The 19,547-nt window shown below is 41.6% G+C and overlaps 1 protein-coding gene across 18 annotated transcripts in view; it reads left to right on the top strand.

Annotated features, from left to right (window-relative positions):
* Positions 1–19,547, top strand: part of macf1a (microtubule actin crosslinking factor 1a) — a 192,368-nt gene that overhangs the window by 125,220 nt on the left and 47,601 nt on the right. For all 18 annotated transcript variants that reach the window (XM_068332821.1, XM_068332820.1, XM_068332818.1 and 15 more), the window contains 15 exons: positions 49–366; positions 489–655; positions 1,823–1,979; positions 2,145–2,256; positions 2,568–2,630; positions 2,979–3,217; positions 3,639–3,768; positions 5,331–5,530; positions 6,196–6,423; positions 6,505–6,781; positions 7,025–7,623; positions 8,110–8,298; positions 8,397–8,603; positions 11,296–11,613; positions 11,720–11,902. In XM_068332821.1, coding sequence (XP_068188922.1) covers positions 49–366; positions 489–655; positions 1,823–1,979; positions 2,145–2,256; positions 2,568–2,630; positions 2,979–3,217; positions 3,639–3,768; positions 5,331–5,530; positions 6,196–6,423; positions 6,505–6,781; positions 7,025–7,623; positions 8,110–8,298; positions 8,397–8,603; positions 11,296–11,613; positions 11,720–11,902 — 3,387 coding nt within the window. The remainder of the gene's footprint in view (positions 1–48; positions 367–488; positions 656–1,822; positions 1,980–2,144; positions 2,257–2,567; positions 2,631–2,978; positions 3,218–3,638; positions 3,769–5,330; positions 5,531–6,195; positions 6,424–6,504; positions 6,782–7,024; positions 7,624–8,109; positions 8,299–8,396; positions 8,604–11,295; positions 11,614–11,719; positions 11,903–19,547) is intronic.

Raw genomic sequence — 19,547 nt, 5'->3', positions numbered from 1 at the left:
GCTGAATGTGGCTGGACTCACACTTTTAATCCGATGTTCTTTCCACAGAAACTCCGTCAGGAGCTGCTGTCCAGGCAGGGCAGTGTGGAGGCAACACGAGACTCTGTTTCCAAACTCCTCCAGAGTGCTGACGCCTCCACAGCCTCTGGCCTCCAGGATGCTTTAGCTGAACTCAGCCAGCGCTACTCTGCAGCACAAACTAGTCAGGCTGAAATGGAAGTTGAGCTCAAATGGCTGCTGCCTAAGCTAGAGTGCTATGAGCGACTGGGGACTGACCTACAGGTCTTTACCCAAAACAAGCTAAAGGCTCTGAGCCTAGTGGGGCAGCCAGACCGGACTATGAATGACTACAGACAGACCATTGAGGTCAGCACAGGGGTCACATATTTATGAACAATTCACATTCTGCATGATGTAAGCCATAAGGAACAGTAGATGAATCAAAGTTCCATCAGTTCAGTGAAGACTCGCTGTGCTTTTTTACACAGGAGGTCAGGTCTGAACTGGAGCAGGAGACAGGCCAGCTGAAAACGTTCTGCAACGTAGCCACTGAGCTGAGTCAATCTAAAGCTCTCAGCAACACGCAAAGCTTCTTGGATAATACCCAAGGGGTGTCGAATGGGTTCACCCAACTGGAGGACAATATCAACGAAAGGTAAAAACATAACAATAGAGAAGTGCCCTTTTAATTTCTGTATTAAAAAACAAGTAGATTGACGGACACTAACACTAACGTACCTGATTTTGCTGTTGGATTAGTTCTTAGCGAAACAGATGTAAATAAATGATCTCAGTCTGTAATCCTGCTGTGATCACTTGTGCTGTACGTAGATTCCAGAAGCCATCAACCCCTGACCTGCGTAGTTCTTCATGTTCAAATATGAGTGAGATCAATTCAAGTCTGATTGACAACAACCCAACCTTAACCTTCAGAAACAGAAAGAGACTAATTGTAATCGAGTTGATAAGATGTGATCCTGTTATTGACTCTGCAGGACAGATCGCGCTGCTGGCATGCTCAAAATTTCTTGTCTAAATGTGCAGCCTTCGTGGAACACCAGTTGCTATGCCTACCATGTCTGATGGAGAACCAGCTAGCAGCTATACATGAAGCCTGTTAGAGTAGGAAGTCAAAAATGTTGCTATGTTAGTATGTCTTGGTAAAGAATGTGATTAATTATGACGTGTTACCGAAAACACATTTTAATTTTAGCCTTGTACCTGAGACCTGTCATAGAGCATTATGTACACAATGTAGGGGATTACTGACTGTGTCGTATGATGCTTCACAGCAGTTGGTCTTCAAATCCCTATATAAGTATATGTGTCTACAATCTGTGTGTACAGTACCCATGTGACCAGTGTGATCTGATAACCTGGCCTGACTGCTAATATAAGCAGGGTGGATGGCTCATTGTCCATCCTATAAATGGCCTACTTGGGTGAGAACCAGCCTCGAATCCCAAGGGGGAGAAAATAGCAGCATGATAATGATACCGCTCGATGCCAGGCAACTTCTCAGAGCTGTTTTGTCTTCAGGCAGTCAGCAATTTTCCAGTCATAGCTCAAGACACTTCACATACATACTGTAAGGACTGTGTTTGCATCAAGAGGGCTTTGTGTGTTTTTCTTTTTAAGTAGGTAATGAACTCAATTCAGATCAATAAGAAGTATAAAACTATTATCAACGCTAGGTTGTCTACTTTCCTGTGTTCTCACCCCACCCCCCACCCCTTCCTCCTTCATGCGACTCACCCCTCGATCATTGATTCTTTTCTTCCTTTGCTGTTTTTAAGCCATTCATTTCCTTTTTCCCTGGCAGGTTTGCTGCCATCCAGGCCTGTGAGCAGCAGCTGCTTCAGTTCCGCGGCCTCGCCGCCTCTCTCCTCAGGTGGCTCCTGACGACACAAAACCAGCTGCCTTCCAAAGAGGCCAGCCTGTCCACAGACGGACTGCAGAGAAGAGTTCAGCAGCTCAAGGTGTCTAATTATTAGAAACAGTATACAGTATTTAAAAATGTAAATCCAGTTTCCTTTGGTGTAATGTGTACAAAACAGCAATATGTGGTGAAAGTGAGTGAACACTTCTAAGCAGTTGTTGCTCTCCAGGAGCTTACTAATTCAGTAAAACACATATACCTTCAGGAGTTGTTGAACGACTGGGAGTCGCAGCGATTGAGGGTTCAGGAGCTGAACAAGGCAGGCTCAGAGCTGGAGACCCTCATCATCGACGTCACTGCTCCTCAAACCAAAGCTGGTAAGGCAGGAATAAAATTGCTGCCAAAGTTATCTATGTCACCATTCTCCATGAGTTGACTTGGATTCCTCATGGTGGCATATTTGCACACAGGTTTACAGAATCTGTAGGTGAATGGAAGGAAATCAGCTCAGACTCTACTAAATAATTACTTGAGCAACACAGACCTATAAAACACAGGACATGGAAACACAGGAGATGAACAAACACATTGTTAAAGCAAAATTAATCCAGTCATCTTCTGTTTTGTGTGTGACCCTGTGTGAGTGTTGTGGTACTAGTGTATCAGGCTGTCATGTGTCTTTCTCCAGATGCTCCTCAACTCAACGGCTCAGTAGGTCCCAGCAGTGTCAATGGCATTCACACATGTAAAGGTGAGCCCTCCCTCTGTCTCTCTTGCTCCTTATTTCTACCTGAATGGAAAAAAATTAAAAAGAGAAAAAGATCGACTCTCCTGCAAATTCACTTGAAGACATTATTGCTGTGATTTCAATTTTAGTGGTTCAGTGTGCTGTGTGTCTTTTGTCAGTTGTCTACATGTGCAAAACGTCCTTCAGTGGCCATATATCTCAAATGAAAGCAGGACTATGTGGCCATATATTGTTGATCACTGCACTGATCCCCCTGAGTGCTACTTTTTATTTTTATTTTCTGCACGTTGCCCACTGCTACCTTTTTGCTGATTCTGAAGTATATTTCCTTTTGTGTTTTTGGTTCATCAGACCTGACAGAGCTCCAGGTAGCTGTGTCTGATGTGAATGGTCGCTATGAGATGCTGGGTGGCGAGCTGAAGGAGCGTCTTAGTCGACAGCAGGCCTCACTGGAACTGAGGCACAAGGCCACGCAGGGCACTGAGGAGCTGAGGAGCTGGTTGTTGGAGAGGGAGCAGAGCCTGAAACAGGGACAGACTGCCTCCCCCTCCAGACCTGAGGTGGTACGCTCCCAGGCCCAGGAGAACAAGGTAAGGAACTGATTTGTTTGTCTAGGATCTTTTCATTGGAAACCCAACGGTGTAATTTCCTGGCATATAAAATAACCTTTTCCCTGTCATATATATAGATAAATACTTTATTAATCCCGGAGGAAATTTTACATATCCGCTTCTCAGAAATACATAATAAATAAATACTGGATAAACACCAGGAGAAAAAAGAAACACTAACAACACAGGACAGGACATACCACAAGACATACACTACACTAACAGTCTGTTAAGACTCATCCGCAATAGCAAATGAATGAAAGAAAATTGTAAACTCCATTTCTGTTTGTAAAAGCTCCAGCAGATATTCCTCATTGTGTTCTTGTCATGTCCAACGCATTGAGTATTTCTAAGTTGAAGCTTCATGTCCTCTTCCTGTCTTCTTCCTTGTCTTCTTCAGGCTCTACTGTCAGAGCTGGCTGAACACACCGGGAGGGTCGAGGAGCTGAAGAACACACTGAGGAAGCTGATTGCTGACAACCCTGATTCTCCTGAGGCAGACAACTGGAGACAGCAACTACAAGAGATAGGTATGTGCTACAGAAGGCAAAGGTACATGAGGACACATTATAAGATAATGGGTGATTTTACAGAAAGAGATAGTCTTACGAAGTAATGCAGATGCCTAAAGGCTGAAACTAATATAGAATAATGGGAGAAAATCAGCCAGGAGACAAAAGCTACATGATCCACTGGACTGTCTGATACTCACAGAAACTTTAAATGGAACATATTCTGGGTAAGGAAAACCATTCTGAAGAAAGAGTAATTATGTTAACCTGATGCATTCATATGGAGGAAGCACATTTGAGAGATAGATCATGATGCAGTGAAAGAAAATTTCGTCTTCTTCAGGGAGGGAAGGTGATCTGTGAGGGAAATCAGTGGCTTCATGTCTGTCAGGAAAGTGTAGCAATGAAATATGGAAGGAAATATTAGCATGAATACGTAAAAAAAACTACATCTAAATGAAAGTCTAATTTTGAAGGGACTCAAATCTGAATATACTGGAATCAGACCTGTAAATATTTTTTGAATTATGAAAAACGTCTTTGTTGTTTTGAGATGGTTTTAAATATTAGCACTCCCAGACATACAAACAGCAAATAATACAAACCAAGTACATCCCACCATTCAAGAAGAAGATGAAACGGTATACCACCCAATTACGTATCTGTGCAAGAAAGTGAGTTAGAACAAGAATCATTAAGCATTTCCCAAACTTCTGCATTGTATTTCTGACTACAGCTAATGACCTTTATGTGTGAGATTTGCCCCTATTACTGGAGGCTCAGAATAGAAGTTTAATATCATCTGTGCAGAAGATATATTTGATCTTTGTCTAAGGTGGTGCTATCCCTGTTTTTTTTAATGCAGAACCACAAAATTTTTAATCAAAATTGTTTGATAAAAACAGTGGAACTGTGGTTAACGAAATCTGATCAAGCTTTTTCTACTCTAGTGCGTTTTTGAACGAGGCACAGCTCCTCAGAATTTATAGAAGTGAGATCCATGTTATCCAATAAGAGAGTGGGAGATGTTTTTCACAGAGCTATTTGTTCACTGTCACATTTTACATTTCAATCGGGGTCTCCTATGAGGTAACTATTCTAGGTGAAATCGAGCCTTTTGTAGTTCATACTTCATAAAGCCTTTTCAAACTCGTGTGGACTGAAAACACACACACACACACACACACACACACACACACACACACACACACACACACACACACACACACACACACACACACACACACACACACACACACACACACACACACACACACACACACACACACACACACACACACAGCAAGATGCCTGGAGTCCAAGAGGGAGAAAGAGTCAGCAACAGGAGGCTGGATTGAGAGAAAACTTTGGATTGATTCAGGTGTACAGCCAGGAGCAAGTTTCACAAATTGCCAGTATCAGTTAAAACTCTTATTCCTGTTACATTTACATTTTTCTGTAATAACACTTATGCGAGCCAGTGAGGGATACTCCAATGAAAATTATATAATGAATAATTTGCAGACATTCTGAAGGTCTTTTGAATTGTTCTCTCACTCCTGTCTCAATAATTTCCCCAGAATCTCGCTGGCAGTCAGCCAATCAGACTGCAGTCCAGAGGCAGACTGAACTGGAGACGTGTGCCGACAGGCTGGGCAGCTTCGCTTCTGCAGCCAATCAGCTGGGCCCATGGCTTAGGGAGAAGGAGCTGATGATGAGCGTGCTGGGACCCCTGAGCATCGACCCCAACATGCTCAACACACAGAAACAACAAGTCCAGGTAAGTGAAGAAAAATAGGCACAATCACAGGGAAGCTATTGCGATGTCAGCCAATGCACAAACAACACTCAATCGAGACCTGAAAGAACAACCTGTGTTATCCCCAAATAATCAACACTACAAATCATTCATCTCATTGATTCAATCAGTTTTTCAATCAGAGTGCAAGCTGCATTTAAAGACTTTTCATGCATAAATTAAAGTCACAAAGCAATGTCAGAGCTATTCTGAATTAGGAATTTTGCTTTGAACTCACATCTTCTTTATTTGATCATGAGAAATTTGCACCTTCTGTCTTATTTTTGTACCGTATCTCAACCTTGAATAATTTGGTCAAACTTAGTAACTTAGTGACTGACCACTTAGTAACTTCTTGATAAGTCGCCGGTACAAGACTTGGGTGGGTCATAATATTTTGGAGTGTGAGCTGGCAGTGGGAGGTGTAAGCTCACCTCCTGAGCACTGCCGAGCTACCCTTGAGCAAGGCACGACCCCCCTACAAGCTGCTCATTTCGGGGCATAAGCATTGCATGCTTACAGTAAGCGTGTGTGTGTGTGTGTGTGTTTATGCGTTTTTCAGGGGCCTGTACAAACATATAAAATGTATGTTAAAAAAATATACTCGTGAAGATAACAAAGTGTGTTTCTTTCTTGTTCCTGAAAAGTTCATGCTTCGTGAGTTTGAGACCCGGCGACCCCAATTTGTCCAGCTTACACAGTCTGCTGAGGGAATCCTCTCTCAGACCGGTGACTCGGATCAAGACCCCAAGGACCTGGCGGAGGTGCGAGCTGAGCTGGGCTCCATCTCACAGCAGTGGGAGGACCTAACAAACCGGCTGAGTCAGCGGTCAAACCACATCGAGCAAGCCCAAGGCACCAGTGAACAGTACCAGGTGTGTACCAGAAAGACTGTTATTTGTTAAATGTTAATGTGAGTGAGTGACAGTCTGATTTGACCTTCCTCTGCGGCCCAGGTCTTGCTCAGAGAACTCTCCTCCAGCGTTTCTGCTTTGAGTGAGAGGCTGGACGCTCAGGCTTCACTGAGCGTGGAGCCAGAGGCGCTTAAACGTCGCCTGCAGGAAACGGGAGAGATCCGCTCAGAGCTGGAGAGGCGGCGGATCGAGCTGGCCGAGGCTGAGAGGCTCTGCCAGGAGCTGAGTGCCATCGTAGCAGAACCCTACCTGAAGGAAGAGCTGAGAAAACGACTGGAGAGTGTCAGCGGGCCCCTGAAGAGTTTAGAGGAGCGGGCAGGTGTGAATTTGGAGTTTGTGTTATTAAAGTTAATACCCCTTTAATTGACTTATAATAAAGGAGTTATCTTTTAAACTTATTCCATTTTAGCTGCGATGGAAATATTTTGTATTTTTTTGCTGACAAATCCTTTCAATTAAGTCCAACAAAAACCCTGTATTCCTGCTCCCTTCCTCTTTTTGTTTGAAATAGTTTGTCATTGTTTGTGCCTGTAATCCCAGCTCTGCTTTTCCTTCCTGCTAGCTGACGGCCTGTGCCAGCTCCAGACGGCGCTGTCATCCACGCAGCAGTTCCAGCAGATGTTTGAGGAGTTACGATCCTGGCTGGACCAGCAGACAGATCACAGAGACTCATCCACAGACTCTCTGCCATGTCAGCCTGAGGCTATCCGCGCCCTGCTTGCACAGACCGGGGATCTCCAACGTGGAATTGCCAGTCAGCGTGGGTCCTACGAACTGATTCAAGCCGAGGGCACATCGCTGCTCACCTCTCTGGCTGCCGGGGGTGATGAGCGGGCCGCTCTGCAGTCCCGCCTGGTCTCTTTGAGGCAGGACTGGGAACGGATGAATGAGAGGATCTCAGATCAAGCAAACAAGCTGAAGACCACTCTGAGCAAAGCAGACATCTACCAGCAGCACAAGGCTGAGTTGATACCATGGTTAGCAGAGTGTGAACAGAGGGACAGCAATATTCAGCCGTCACTGGACCCACTGATCATGGACGAGGCTTTACAGAAGGCCCGAAGTCTATCTCTAGACTTGGAAAGACGACAACCTCTCGTTGAGGCTTTCAACACTGCAGCAGATCATCTTCTAGAACAATGCTGCATCGGAGAGGAAGAGGTGCATAGTTTCATACCAATGTGGATTGGTTCATTTTTGATTACAGTAATCCCTTGTGCATTCGCTGATTACCTCATCACGGATTTTTAGTAGGTAATCATGTGATACCGTACGCGGATTGTATTTGCTGACGACATCCGGAAGAGCGCTGCATTTTGTGAGTCTTGGAATGCAGCGCGCTTCCGTGAAACACAAAAGTGCTTTGAACAGTCTAAGAGTGTGGGAAAAGATAATACAGATAGAAAGTGGTTTAATATCTGTATGAAGAGGGTCATAAATGTTTAAATTACCTTAATTAATAAAATGAATAGTTTGTCGCTATATTGCGAAATGTTGTTTTTGTGGGTGGTTCCTGGAACGCATTAACCACGAGTAACGAGGGATCACTGTATCTTTGTTTTCCATACTGTATTTTTAGTACATATGACTTAAGTCAAAACAAGTAAAAAGAAGAAAAGTGAACTGATGTGAGTAACTTCTCTGTAGGTGCGAGATGAGAAGGCTCAGCTGAACCAAAGGGTGGACAAACTGGGTGAAAGGCTCCATAACCGCACCACCCAGATGGAAGAACTAGCTGGACGCCTGAAGGAGTTTGAGGAGGGCCGACAGGCTGCACTTAGAAGACTAGAGGCGGCCAGGCACCAAGTTGAAGTCCAGGAGGCTCTGGGAGCACAGGTACAGAAATGATTGTTCAGGCTGTACGTGTGTGATTACATGATTATTTTAAGACATAACAGGTTTTGACCGATCGTATCTATTTCTCTACGACCCAGGCATGCAGTGCTAAGAGCCTTGATCGCCTGAGAGGTCAGCAGGAGGGTTTAAGGTCCCTGAAGCCTCAGGTGGTGTACCTCAGAGACCTGGCCCAGGGCCTTGTCCATGACTCTCCACAGACACCAGGAGGCAGCAGTGAGGGGGAACAAAGGCTTCTGGAGCAGGCCAAGCACACAGAGAAAGAGTACAATGATGTAACTGACAAGGTGAGGGTCATGGTCAGAATAAAAAACATCAACAGTGGAAATGTGTTTTTTCCATTGCTGCAGGATTGCATAGTAACCAAAGGGCAAATGGGCGTTAAAAGAAACTGAACAGGCTACAGTACTCCTGACTGTCCTGAGTTCCCTCGTGGGTTCTGGGATGTTCAGTGTAAATCCTAGTTCAGATTCAATCCATGTACTGTACCTTAATATTAGCATTCATGAACATTTCATGTGCTTCCCTTGTAATAATAGACACCTGAAGATGATTTTTTTGTCCTTGAAATAAATTCCAGGCGTGACATTGGTGTAATTACTCAAACTGATGCCAGCATTTTCCAATCATTAAAAAAACATTGGTGAGTCATGGAGGAAGTTAGAAGAGTCATAATAACTTGGAAAAAAGCTTTACATCATTGACTCGTCCACGAATGTCGCTGCCTGAGTCACGACAAATCGTTTGACTGCATGGCGGTTTTTAGCAGTGAAGAATGCTCCCATGATGAGTGATGTTAAAATGAGATGACGATTCAACAGAATGAATTAATGAAATAATGATAAAGAATATGAAATTGCTTTGTTTATTTTTATTGGATATAAAGGCCATGGCCTGTCTGAGAGCTTTAATATCCTCAAACCTAAAACTATGTACATCAGTAAGTTGTCATGCCCTTATTTTTATGGGCTGACAGTGAGCCCCGCAGTGCCCCAAATTAAAGAATAGCCCCCGGAATATGTCTAACCCAGAAGTATGTAATTTGATTCAAGTGTATCCAAGGTCTTGTGAGGAAAATATCCTAAACTGTACTGTCTGTTTTTGATTTTGTTTTTGATTTTGTTGCATTGTGTTTTATCTCTTTGCTCTTAGAGAATGTACCCAGTTTGCTTGAAATAGTGTCACTTCCTGAAAGAAAAGTTTCTGCGTAACTCGAAAATTCTATCAATGTAGCTAATTTCAACTCGTCATTATGAAATAGAATGCTGCTGCAGGTTTGCAGTCCTTTGTCCAATCTTCATATATTTACTCAGAGCATAGATAGATAGATACTTTATTAATCCCGGAGGAAATTGCATATATCCACTGCTCAGGCATTACATAACAAATAATACTGGATAAACACCAGGAGAAAAGGAAACATTGACATCACAGGACATACCACAAGACATACATTACACTAACAGACAGGCACATGCAGCACTAACAGGACTTATATACTAAACTATAACTAAAATATAAACAGTATAAAATTTAAAAATATTACAGTATTAAAATATAAACAGTATAAAATAAAATTTAAACAGTATAAAATTGAATTAAAATATAAAACAGTATAAAAAATAAATAAATTATATATATATATATACAACAGTATAAAATTAAATTTAAATTAAATTAAATTAAATCCATATTCAACCCCGTGCTGACCTCGCCACCTCCCCCCTGCTCCTCCTGAGAGAGTCATTGTACCTGAGAGAGTCATTGTCATAACCTACCAGCATTCAACACAGGCCTTGTTACAACTCCAAAAGTGACATCACAATCTTTTGCATGGTGGGCCTAAAAAATGCAAATTGAAATGGTAAATTATCTTTTCTATTAACTAATAAAAATGAAATATAAATGGAATTATTATGAGTCATTGTTGTCATGAAAATAAAGATTGATTTTATGTATAAGGGTACAAACTAATTTGAATGTGAATGTGTTGCTAACCCTACATAGTGTCACATATTAAGTCATATGAATGAGAAGCTCTCTAGAAAACTGCAGATAGCGATGCTGGATGCCAGATCAAACAGGAACTACATCAGCATATTAACACAGCAAAGAGGCCTGTAGGCAGTTGACACTAGACCATATAGAAAGACAGCAATGCAAGAGGTCAGAACAATTATGGATTAAAGTAACCACAATAATTTATTCCATCTGAAGTGAAAATAAATCAGCTAAACCAGGGCCAGTGTGTGTGAGGGGTAGTGACTGTGTGTGTATTGGTGCTGAGCAGATAAATGTCTTAAGTGAGAGAATGCAGAACATCTATAGCTGTCGGAACAGTCGGGCTGTCTGACTTTCACTAGTCATATATGGACATTGTGGACATTCAACACTTGATCATACACTGAAATGTAAACCAGAGCCGAGTGAATTTAACACTGACTGTATTGCATCTGTATTGTCAGCAATCCAGCCTACAGATATTCCATTTATGGTTACAGGATCTTAACTCTGTATAAACCCGTGCTCTACTCTGAACTAGATACCAATTCACTAAAATTATTTTTTTAGAAAATATTTTCATTGTTGTGTGGTTGAAGATGATGCAGATCACCTCTTAGATTACGCCTCTACACTTCCTTTTGCACACAGACTAAATCTATTTTTACTTGCTGTTGAATCACATTCTGGATTGGTTATTCTTTTCCCCAGATTTTGTTCCGATTTGGTTGGAAAAAAGCACCAGGCTCATCTTAATATGATTTTGGTGAATAGAGATAATCTTTTTGAAATACTTAAACTGTCCTTAAACCAGTACATTTATTTTGTTGTTTTCCATTTTGTAACAAACTGTCTGTTTCTTATTCAACTTTTTTTTTTTTCTGACTTTTTAACAACTTGGTGATTCAGACCTTTAATTTTGTATTTTTGAATTGTGATACCCTTACCAATGAAATATGTATGTTTTTTCTTCATCAGATTGAGCAATGCTGCTGCTCCCTAGAGTCCCGTCTCCAGGGAGTCAGTGAGGTCCAGTCTCATGTGCGTGATGTCTTCTCACGTCTTGCCGACCTTGATGATGAATTGGACTCTCTCAGTCCAGTTGGACGTGATGTGGACTCCTTGGCCTCTCAGGCTGATGCCCTGAAGAGCTTCTTGTCCCGTCTGGCCGACCTCAGGACAGAGCTAGATAGACACTCATCAGAATGCACCTCCATGCTTCACAAAGAAGGCTCCTCCCCCGACCTGCTGGCCCTCAGGAGAGAGACAGAGGCTCTGAGCCGCCAGGCTGGCAAGGTTAGGATGATCGAAGATGATGATGATAACATTGGCTATTTTCTGTGTAAAAGTTATAGTCCTTCAACCGGACACGAATCTTTTATTTCTGTTTTTTCTTGTCCAGCTGAGTGAGCGCAGCCAGGCCAAGCTGGACCAGATCGAAGATGCTGCTGAGAAAGTTGGGGAGTTCTACAAGCTTTTGACTGAGCTGCAAAGCCTGCTGGGAAGGGCCGAAGAGGGGCTGAACTCACAAAGCATGGTTGGCACAGAGGTGGAGATGATCAAACAGCAGCTGCAGGAGTTCAAGGTAAGGACGCCTTTTGCTGGATATTTCCTTGTTTATTCATTGAATGCCTGCATGTGTGAAGTGGCTTTGTGTCAGTGATCACTTTATGTGTTACAAATATTGGACAATTACACTGAAATCTGATTTTACAGTACACTATGTTCCTCATAGCCTCTTTCCTTATAATCTCATTTGGTTCATGGTTTTTCTTCGATAGTGTGACAGTACTGACTTGTTTGAGTGTGAGTTTGCTCTGAACTGTAGGAACATAAAACCATCTGAGTTCAGAGAGAAAAGCTTGTGTTTGTGTTCCTTCACACCATTGACACTCACACTCACATTGCACAGTTAATCAGAACTTGTTCAGCGTAGTTTTGATTCAGAGCACAGCTGTGTGTCTTATGAGTCGTGACATTTCATGTTTTAGCTGTGGCCGTCGCTCCACAGACCGTGAGGTGTGTGTGTGTGAGGACTGTCTGTTGGGTACCTCATCTCTTTGAAATGCTGTTGAACTCTTAGTGAAAAGATATTTTTTTGATAGGACAGTTGCAAGTATCTCTTCAGATTTCCTTCATGCACAAACAGTCTCTCTCACCATGGCACAATCACACACACTTCACGATGCTAATCCTTCTGGAGTTCTGAACTGATAGCCATGTCATGGTGGTGATGGACATTAGTCTAAATGTTATACCGTCCTTTCGTTTCCCCTCTTTGTGGTCAGCATCACTACATTTCAAATGTCATTGGTTTTTCCTCCAATCATTGTGTGTCAAACTTGTTTGAGGACGTCGTGCCCAGGAGGTAAGTCTGATCTGTGAAGGGTGCATGCAAATGGACTTGCAAACTTGTTTTTATTTAATTAACTACACAGAAATTAAAGGCACAGTTTAGAAAATGAGCTAGTTTGGGTTTATAAATCTTGCAGATGAAATGACTTACTTTACTTTATCATCCTGCATTTAAAATTTGCAAGTTGTTATGGGTTATCTGGAAAATGAAATTAAGCAAGTTTGAATGGTATATTGTACCCCTAGTTGTAAAGGGCTTACACCAAAATGAAACAGTTTGAAAACATTTATATAATAGTCAATGACCCGTCCTCCTCATGTAAAGACAATAAACACAGGACAAACAGGAGTATGATTGTAATTTTATCCCATAATTAACTTTTGTTAAAATAAATGGAGGAATTTTTATACAACAGTGGGTGCACAAAAACACATCAATGCTTCCAATTCTGGAAAGTCAGTGTTTACAGAGTCATGTGGTCACAATGTGAACATGTTTATACTGGGATAAATTGAGGAATGAGAAAAGAACAAAATCAGACTCCACACAAAAAAAAATCATTGAGATATGTTATTTTCTTCCTGTGGAATGTGAGCATTTAGACCTAAAGTGAGTTCACTGTGTTTCTGCATTTAAAGAGAAATCCCCTTTTACCGTCTAAAGACATGCTGAATCTGTCCTCAGGAATGCACTGTGTCGGCACCTCCACTCCACAGCTCGTTTTATGGGTGCAGGAAACTCTTTCAGAATAATTGCTGTTACTGAAAAGCACATTTTCTTAGCATGCTGTAATATCCGATCCTCATTTCAAAACTATATCTGAATGTGGGAGCTAAAAAGTCTGCACACATTCTCTTTCTTAATCTGCATTGGTCACAACGCTCTGAGGACACTGTTGAAGTTGAGTAATGATCTGTATGGCCTGACTCTTAACACAGACATTTAGCAGGACTTCTGCTCGTGTCCCAAGGAGCTAACAGGACTTAAGGTGTGGGAGGATCAAAGAATTTCCTCCCCCTGATTGTTCAATCTCTCTTCTTCTTCTTTTATAATATGGATGCTAAATGAAATGTATTCATTACTCTCTGTCTAAAAACCACACTGTCTGCTCGTGTCTTTTGTTTCCACTTCGCCAATCTCTTAATGAGAGTGAGCTTAGTGAATGTGTGAGATAGAGCAGAGAGAGGAGATAAAGAGGTGGTGAGAGAAGGAGGGAAGGATGAGGGGAGGAGAGTGATTCAGAGAGACTGAGAGCTGTGAAGAGCTAAATAGGCTGCACTTGAGGAGAGCCAGATCAGACAAAGAATGATTTACATGAATCCCACCAATTAGTAGATTAATATATGAACTGCAAATGATGCTGCAAATGGACTAATCAGAAATATTTTAGACAGATTTTTTTACAGCATTAAAAGAAAACTGAACATTTTTTAAAATGTTTATTCTGTTCTATATAGAAAAACTATACAGTCAAAAGAACTCATTAAATCCGGCGTTGTTATCCTTTTTTTATACATTTCTGCACTAATTGAAAATATTAGTATTTTAAGCAAATTCCATGATATTTTTGGACCAGCTTAAATTTAATGCACAACGCAGTCCAAGCTAGAGGAACTTAAATGAGATATTTGGTGGAAAATGTGTTTCATTAAATAGTTAGACATTTTTATTAAGATTATTCAGTGATGCATCTATTTGTAACGAGACAGGGTGGATTGTTTTAGACCATATCTATAGGAAATTTAAACTGTATCTTCAATACTCTTGTAGTTTGAAAGTGTGACCTGTTAAGTTTTCTGTTGTGTTTTCTTTTCATGTATTTTTTAACAACGATCTGTTAAAATTTAATGTTATCAGACTGATGAAGCTTTTACTTTTACATGCGGACAGACAATGTATGATACTCACTGTCTGCAGAGTATGTAGAGCATGGAGAAATGGTCTGTCACCCTATCTGGGGACAGAGAAGTATTTATAGGAAGGCAAAGAAGGAAGGATAGCAGAGAATCGAAAAAAAGGAAAGAATAAATAGATAAAATGTGGAGAAAGATGTCACTGGGTCATGAAGAGCAGGAGACAAGCTTATGGTTGTGGACAGAAAGACCAGAAACAATAGGACGGAATCCAGGGACTCTTTGTCAACGTATTGGTCTTGTCCTCAGTCCGACCCTTTTTAAACTCTTATTTTTATTTTTTCATGGTGCTGCAGTATCTCTGTCCTATCCCTGTTGTAGGACGAAGAGAAAAGGAGGTGAATGTGTCTTTCTTCCACTCTTTGAAGCAACCCCCTGTCCCGCTTTGTCTCTGTCCCTCTCCCTCTCCATTTCTGTGTAACTGATCCAGCTCGGCTCATTTCAAACCTAAACAGTCTGTCTGGCTCCCAAACAGACCGGGCCGCCCCTCTCCCCTCTCCTCGCCCTCCTTCCCCTCCCCCAATAGACCCCCTTTTTCCAATCCAGAGGGATGATGTCATGCCAATGCTTACAAAGAGAAGGGAGCTTGAGACGTGTGTGTGTGTGTGTGTGTGTGTGTGTGTGTGTGTGTGTGTGTGTGTTGGGGGTGGGGGGCAGACATGGATAAGGGGTCAAGGGAGAAGGAGGTGATGTAGTCCCATAATGTTTTAAACCTGTCAACAGTGATCTCAGGGGGGTGTTGGGTCAGTGACGGATCAGTGTTCTCTGTCTGCTTCTTCTTCATGAGTGTTCATGTCAGAAATGAGCGTTCTTTCCTGAACAGGATCTATTCAGACTGAGGTTCAGGAACCAGCAGTCATCTAATCTGGGACCGCTGCTGTCTGACAGATCATGTGAATAAATTTTGCGGTTGTCACAGCCAGTAATGCAGGAATGCCGGGTTGTGACTGTACTCACTGTATTTTTTGACTGCAACCAAATGTATGGAATTTTAAAAATCTTCTCTATTGTCTTTGACTTCTTACCACTGCAAAGGAGGTTAAGTGTTTTGTTCTGTTTGCTGTTAGCAGGATAACACAGAAGCTACTCGACAGGTTTTCCTGAAACTGTGTTGCAGGATTGGGCACATTGTGATCTGGATCAAGGGGAGATTCAGGATATATTTTCCTTCGTTAACATTCTAACATCTGGCTTTTTAAGCTCATTTTCATCTTATTCATCAGTTGAAGAGAGAAATATTTATGAGTTTGTGAACTCATTAATTTTAATGTTGAAAACCTTCAAATTGTAACTTACACGTTTTCATAAAACTTACCGCGTACAACAAGATGGTCCTCCAACAAAAAAATACTAGATACAATTGAATAGAGCCAACATCACATAGTGGGAACATGGCTTATGAATTAGTTTCTAACATTAGATGAAAACGGTTTAGTAGCAAAATGTGTTTTCATTTCTTTGAGTATTGTCTGCGAATTTTTATTTATCAATATTAAACATTCTGAATTTTCTTGTCTACTGTTTCAAGTGATCATATTTAAAAGCATCAGTTCAACATGAAAGAAGCATATTAGCAGGACAGCAGCTCCAGTCTGTCAGCAGCTACATGGGATGTGTTCAGGAACAGTTTGGACTGTAGGTCATCCACAAATATATTTGAGGAAAATAGATATAAAGGATAAAAATATGCTTTTGGGTCGCGGTTGCCCACATAGAGTAAAACACAAGCTATTACTTGGCCTGTGTTGACAGCTGAACGGACATCAGCAATCCCTTAATACTGCGTCTCACATAAGGAACCAAAATATCAATTTGTTGCTGGCGAGCGTGAATGACTGTGACTTTTGTACAGAGATTCAGGCAGTGAGTAAATGTGGTCGTGTAAGTTTTGTCGATCTGTCTGCCAGTGTCTTTGTTCCAGGTCAGTGTTGCTTTTAATCATGTTCCTGTTCACACATGACCGTCCTGTCTGCACATATGTGCTACTGTGGAATCCGTGTTTGTATTTAGGCTGCTCTGTAAGCCGATGAGGTAGGTGTTTGTGTGTGTGCGTGCGCGCACTCTGCATCAGAGGATGATTCTAATTCCAGTCTTTTTCTGGGTGCAATCTGGAATCTCAGCTGTCTCCTCACACAAATACACACACACTCACACAATAGGGTGTGGCATCAACATCCCTCTACATGCCCCTGGCTCCCTCTGTCCCTGAGCAGCTGACATAGTCTGGGTGGGATGAGAAACACACATGCGAAGAAACACACTCTGGTATTTTAGCAGAGAGACGTGAGGAGGCTCTGAACCTGTGGCTGCAGATGGACATTCCAGGGAAGGGCTGGTTAGTCCTGTGACAGCGTAACAGGAGGCTTATGTGTGTCTTTTTTGCACATGCGTTTGTGAAAATCCTCCTTTAAATCATGGCTGCATGACTCCCCTGTTTTCACCCTATCCATCTCTCTCTCCCGGCCACCTCGCACATTCTCCTATCTCTTATTTATCTTCCTTTGTTCTGTCTTATTCTCTCCATCTCATCATCTTCCAGTTCCTCCTTCTTGGACATCCTTTTATTCGGTGACTCACTGCCCTTCACCACACCAACTGTGTCAGCAACTATTTTAATGATGGGAGTAGAAGTCGAGCCAAAGTGAGCCAACTGCTCTCTGGTTGTCTGTTGGCCGCTGCTGTAAAGCTGGAACATACATTTGTTTTCACCTAGATAGCAGCTTACATGTTAAAGTATATTTAGAGTTTGGTACAACAAAAAATAAGACATTTTAGTAAAGAATACTCACCTCCAAACTTTCCTGTTTAGCTTGGCTGAGCCTTGCACCACCCCTCCATAGGTTCTAGCAGAATTTGAGAAAATATCAGCATAAATCAAGAGGCATCTTAAGTTCCAGCTTCAAACTGCATGTCTAAAGGTTACTGCTTAGTTTAAATGCTCTGGTGTGTTACTCATTCTACGGAGTTGAAATCCAGCATTGTACATAGTCCCTGTAAACTGCAAGCAGAATAAGACCTATAGTTAAAAGTTGACCTGTTATTCTAATTCTCAAGTTGAGTGCGGTCAGAAGAGTTCAATGTGTCAGAGCCCAGTAACCCTCCAGTGACTCACTGGCTAATCCATCTCAAACAAACCACAGCCCTTTTTACTTTAAAAAAAATAAAAAAATTTTTTTTATATTTTTCTAGTTTTCTTTCTGTCCTTTTAGTCTTTTTCTGTTTTGCCCTACTTGTATGTCTGTGTTAGTGTTTGCAAGTTATTTTTTTCCACCTCTAAATTAATTTTATCACTCCAAGGAGTGGATTGGGTCATACGAACATCATTTCTCTCTAATCACATAACCCGATTCATCTGGTTAAACTTTCCAGTAGCCTACTGGCAGGTGCTAAAAATGCATCCAGGCAGGTGTTACACATCTCTCACCCCTCCGAATGTGTCAGTGTCTGATCGAGAAACAATTGATTTTTGCAGCTTTGGATTATATGTGCTCAGTATGTCTGGAATCACGTGTGTGTGTGTGTGTATGTGTGTATGTGTACTTGCGCATGCGTGACTTTCCACTCTGAGTTTCTGTATTGTTTCAGCTGGTGTCAATTAGACAAGGCATTCTGTGGCGCTGTCTTTCCTTCTCACTCTCCTTTTTCCTCCTTTCCCTCCTACAGTTCAAGTTAGATCCATTTCCTGAGATGAGTTTGGGCAGATGTTGACTTTCTTAACTGTTTTAATAATGTAAAGAAAAAGGAATGTTTCATGCAGCCACAAATAAAAAAATGTTGGTCAGATTTCAAAATCTATTCTGTCCACAGAATCCCAAATTTCATTTTGATATAGGCTCATAATAGCATGTAGCTTTTAACAAAAAAGACTAATTTTACATCATTATCATCAGATGAAACTAAATATGATGATGTGTCATATTTTTTATTGCATATGAAATATATTTTAAAAAGTATACATCTTTTAAGGGTGACATAATTGTTATTATTTATGTACATTTGATGAAAGACCTGCCCTTTTAAGAATAAGACTGATGATACAGACTATTTTTTAAGTATATATTTGAACTTAAAAAATTTTTAATGACTGTACAAATGGAATAAACGTCAAAATAAATCCAGCTTCCAGCATCAGTACAGAACTACAGACAAGAGACCTTTGATGCTTCATTGTACTCTAGTTGTGTAAGATCAAGTAAGAAGGAGAACCAGGTGGGTGTGTGGATGTGTGGGAGGTGTAAAAAGCGATGGGGAGGTTGTGTGAGGAAAAAGAGAGATGACCTCAGGCAGTGACCTTCCAGCAGGCAACCTCATAGGTGATGTTTGGTCTGTGTGTGGGAGAGCAAGAAAGAGAAGGTCAATGGAAGAAAGAAAGGAGGGTCAGGCTATATTTATCGCGCAAAGACTCACCAAGTGGTTCCAATTGGAGCAGAGAGTTAACCTCCTAAGTGTTTGGAATGTGGAAGGTTCCTCGTGCATTAATTGTACATAGACATTAAACTCCATATGTAACGTGGACCGTCAGCAGAAAACACAGCACGGGGGCTCGGTGGTGGTGTGAGGGTTGATTTGTCAAAAAGTATGTGTGTGCACGAGCAGATTTATTTTCTACTCAATTAAAAAGAGGCTCCTTACCAGCCCCCACCTGCACACCATCAGCAAATCAGACATTAAATCGGCAAAGTCTGACTATCCCGTTATGATCAGAAGTGGCGACTCAACATCAGATGATTGACTGCTGTTTTTATTGAACTTACGCAGCATGGCGCTTGAGGTACAGGCCTTATTTGCTTGGAGGTTGGATGTTCTTCCTCATCTCTTTGTGTCTGTCTGCCTTCGGAAGGTTGAGAACAATAAATGCTTTCACATACACTCGCAGACAGATGAAAGGCTCTGCTAGTTAATATAAAACTACTCAAGAGAGTTGGAAAAGAGGAGGAAGGATTAGTAGAGGAAAAACCAAG

Source organism: Antennarius striatus, chromosome 14 (assembly GCF_040054535.1).
Source record: "Antennarius striatus isolate MH-2024 chromosome 14, ASM4005453v1, whole genome shotgun sequence".
In the NCBI taxonomy this organism is placed as follows: domain Eukaryota; kingdom Metazoa; phylum Chordata; class Actinopteri; order Lophiiformes; family Antennariidae; genus Antennarius; species Antennarius striatus.
This window is presented reverse-complemented; position numbering and strand designations above follow the sequence as displayed.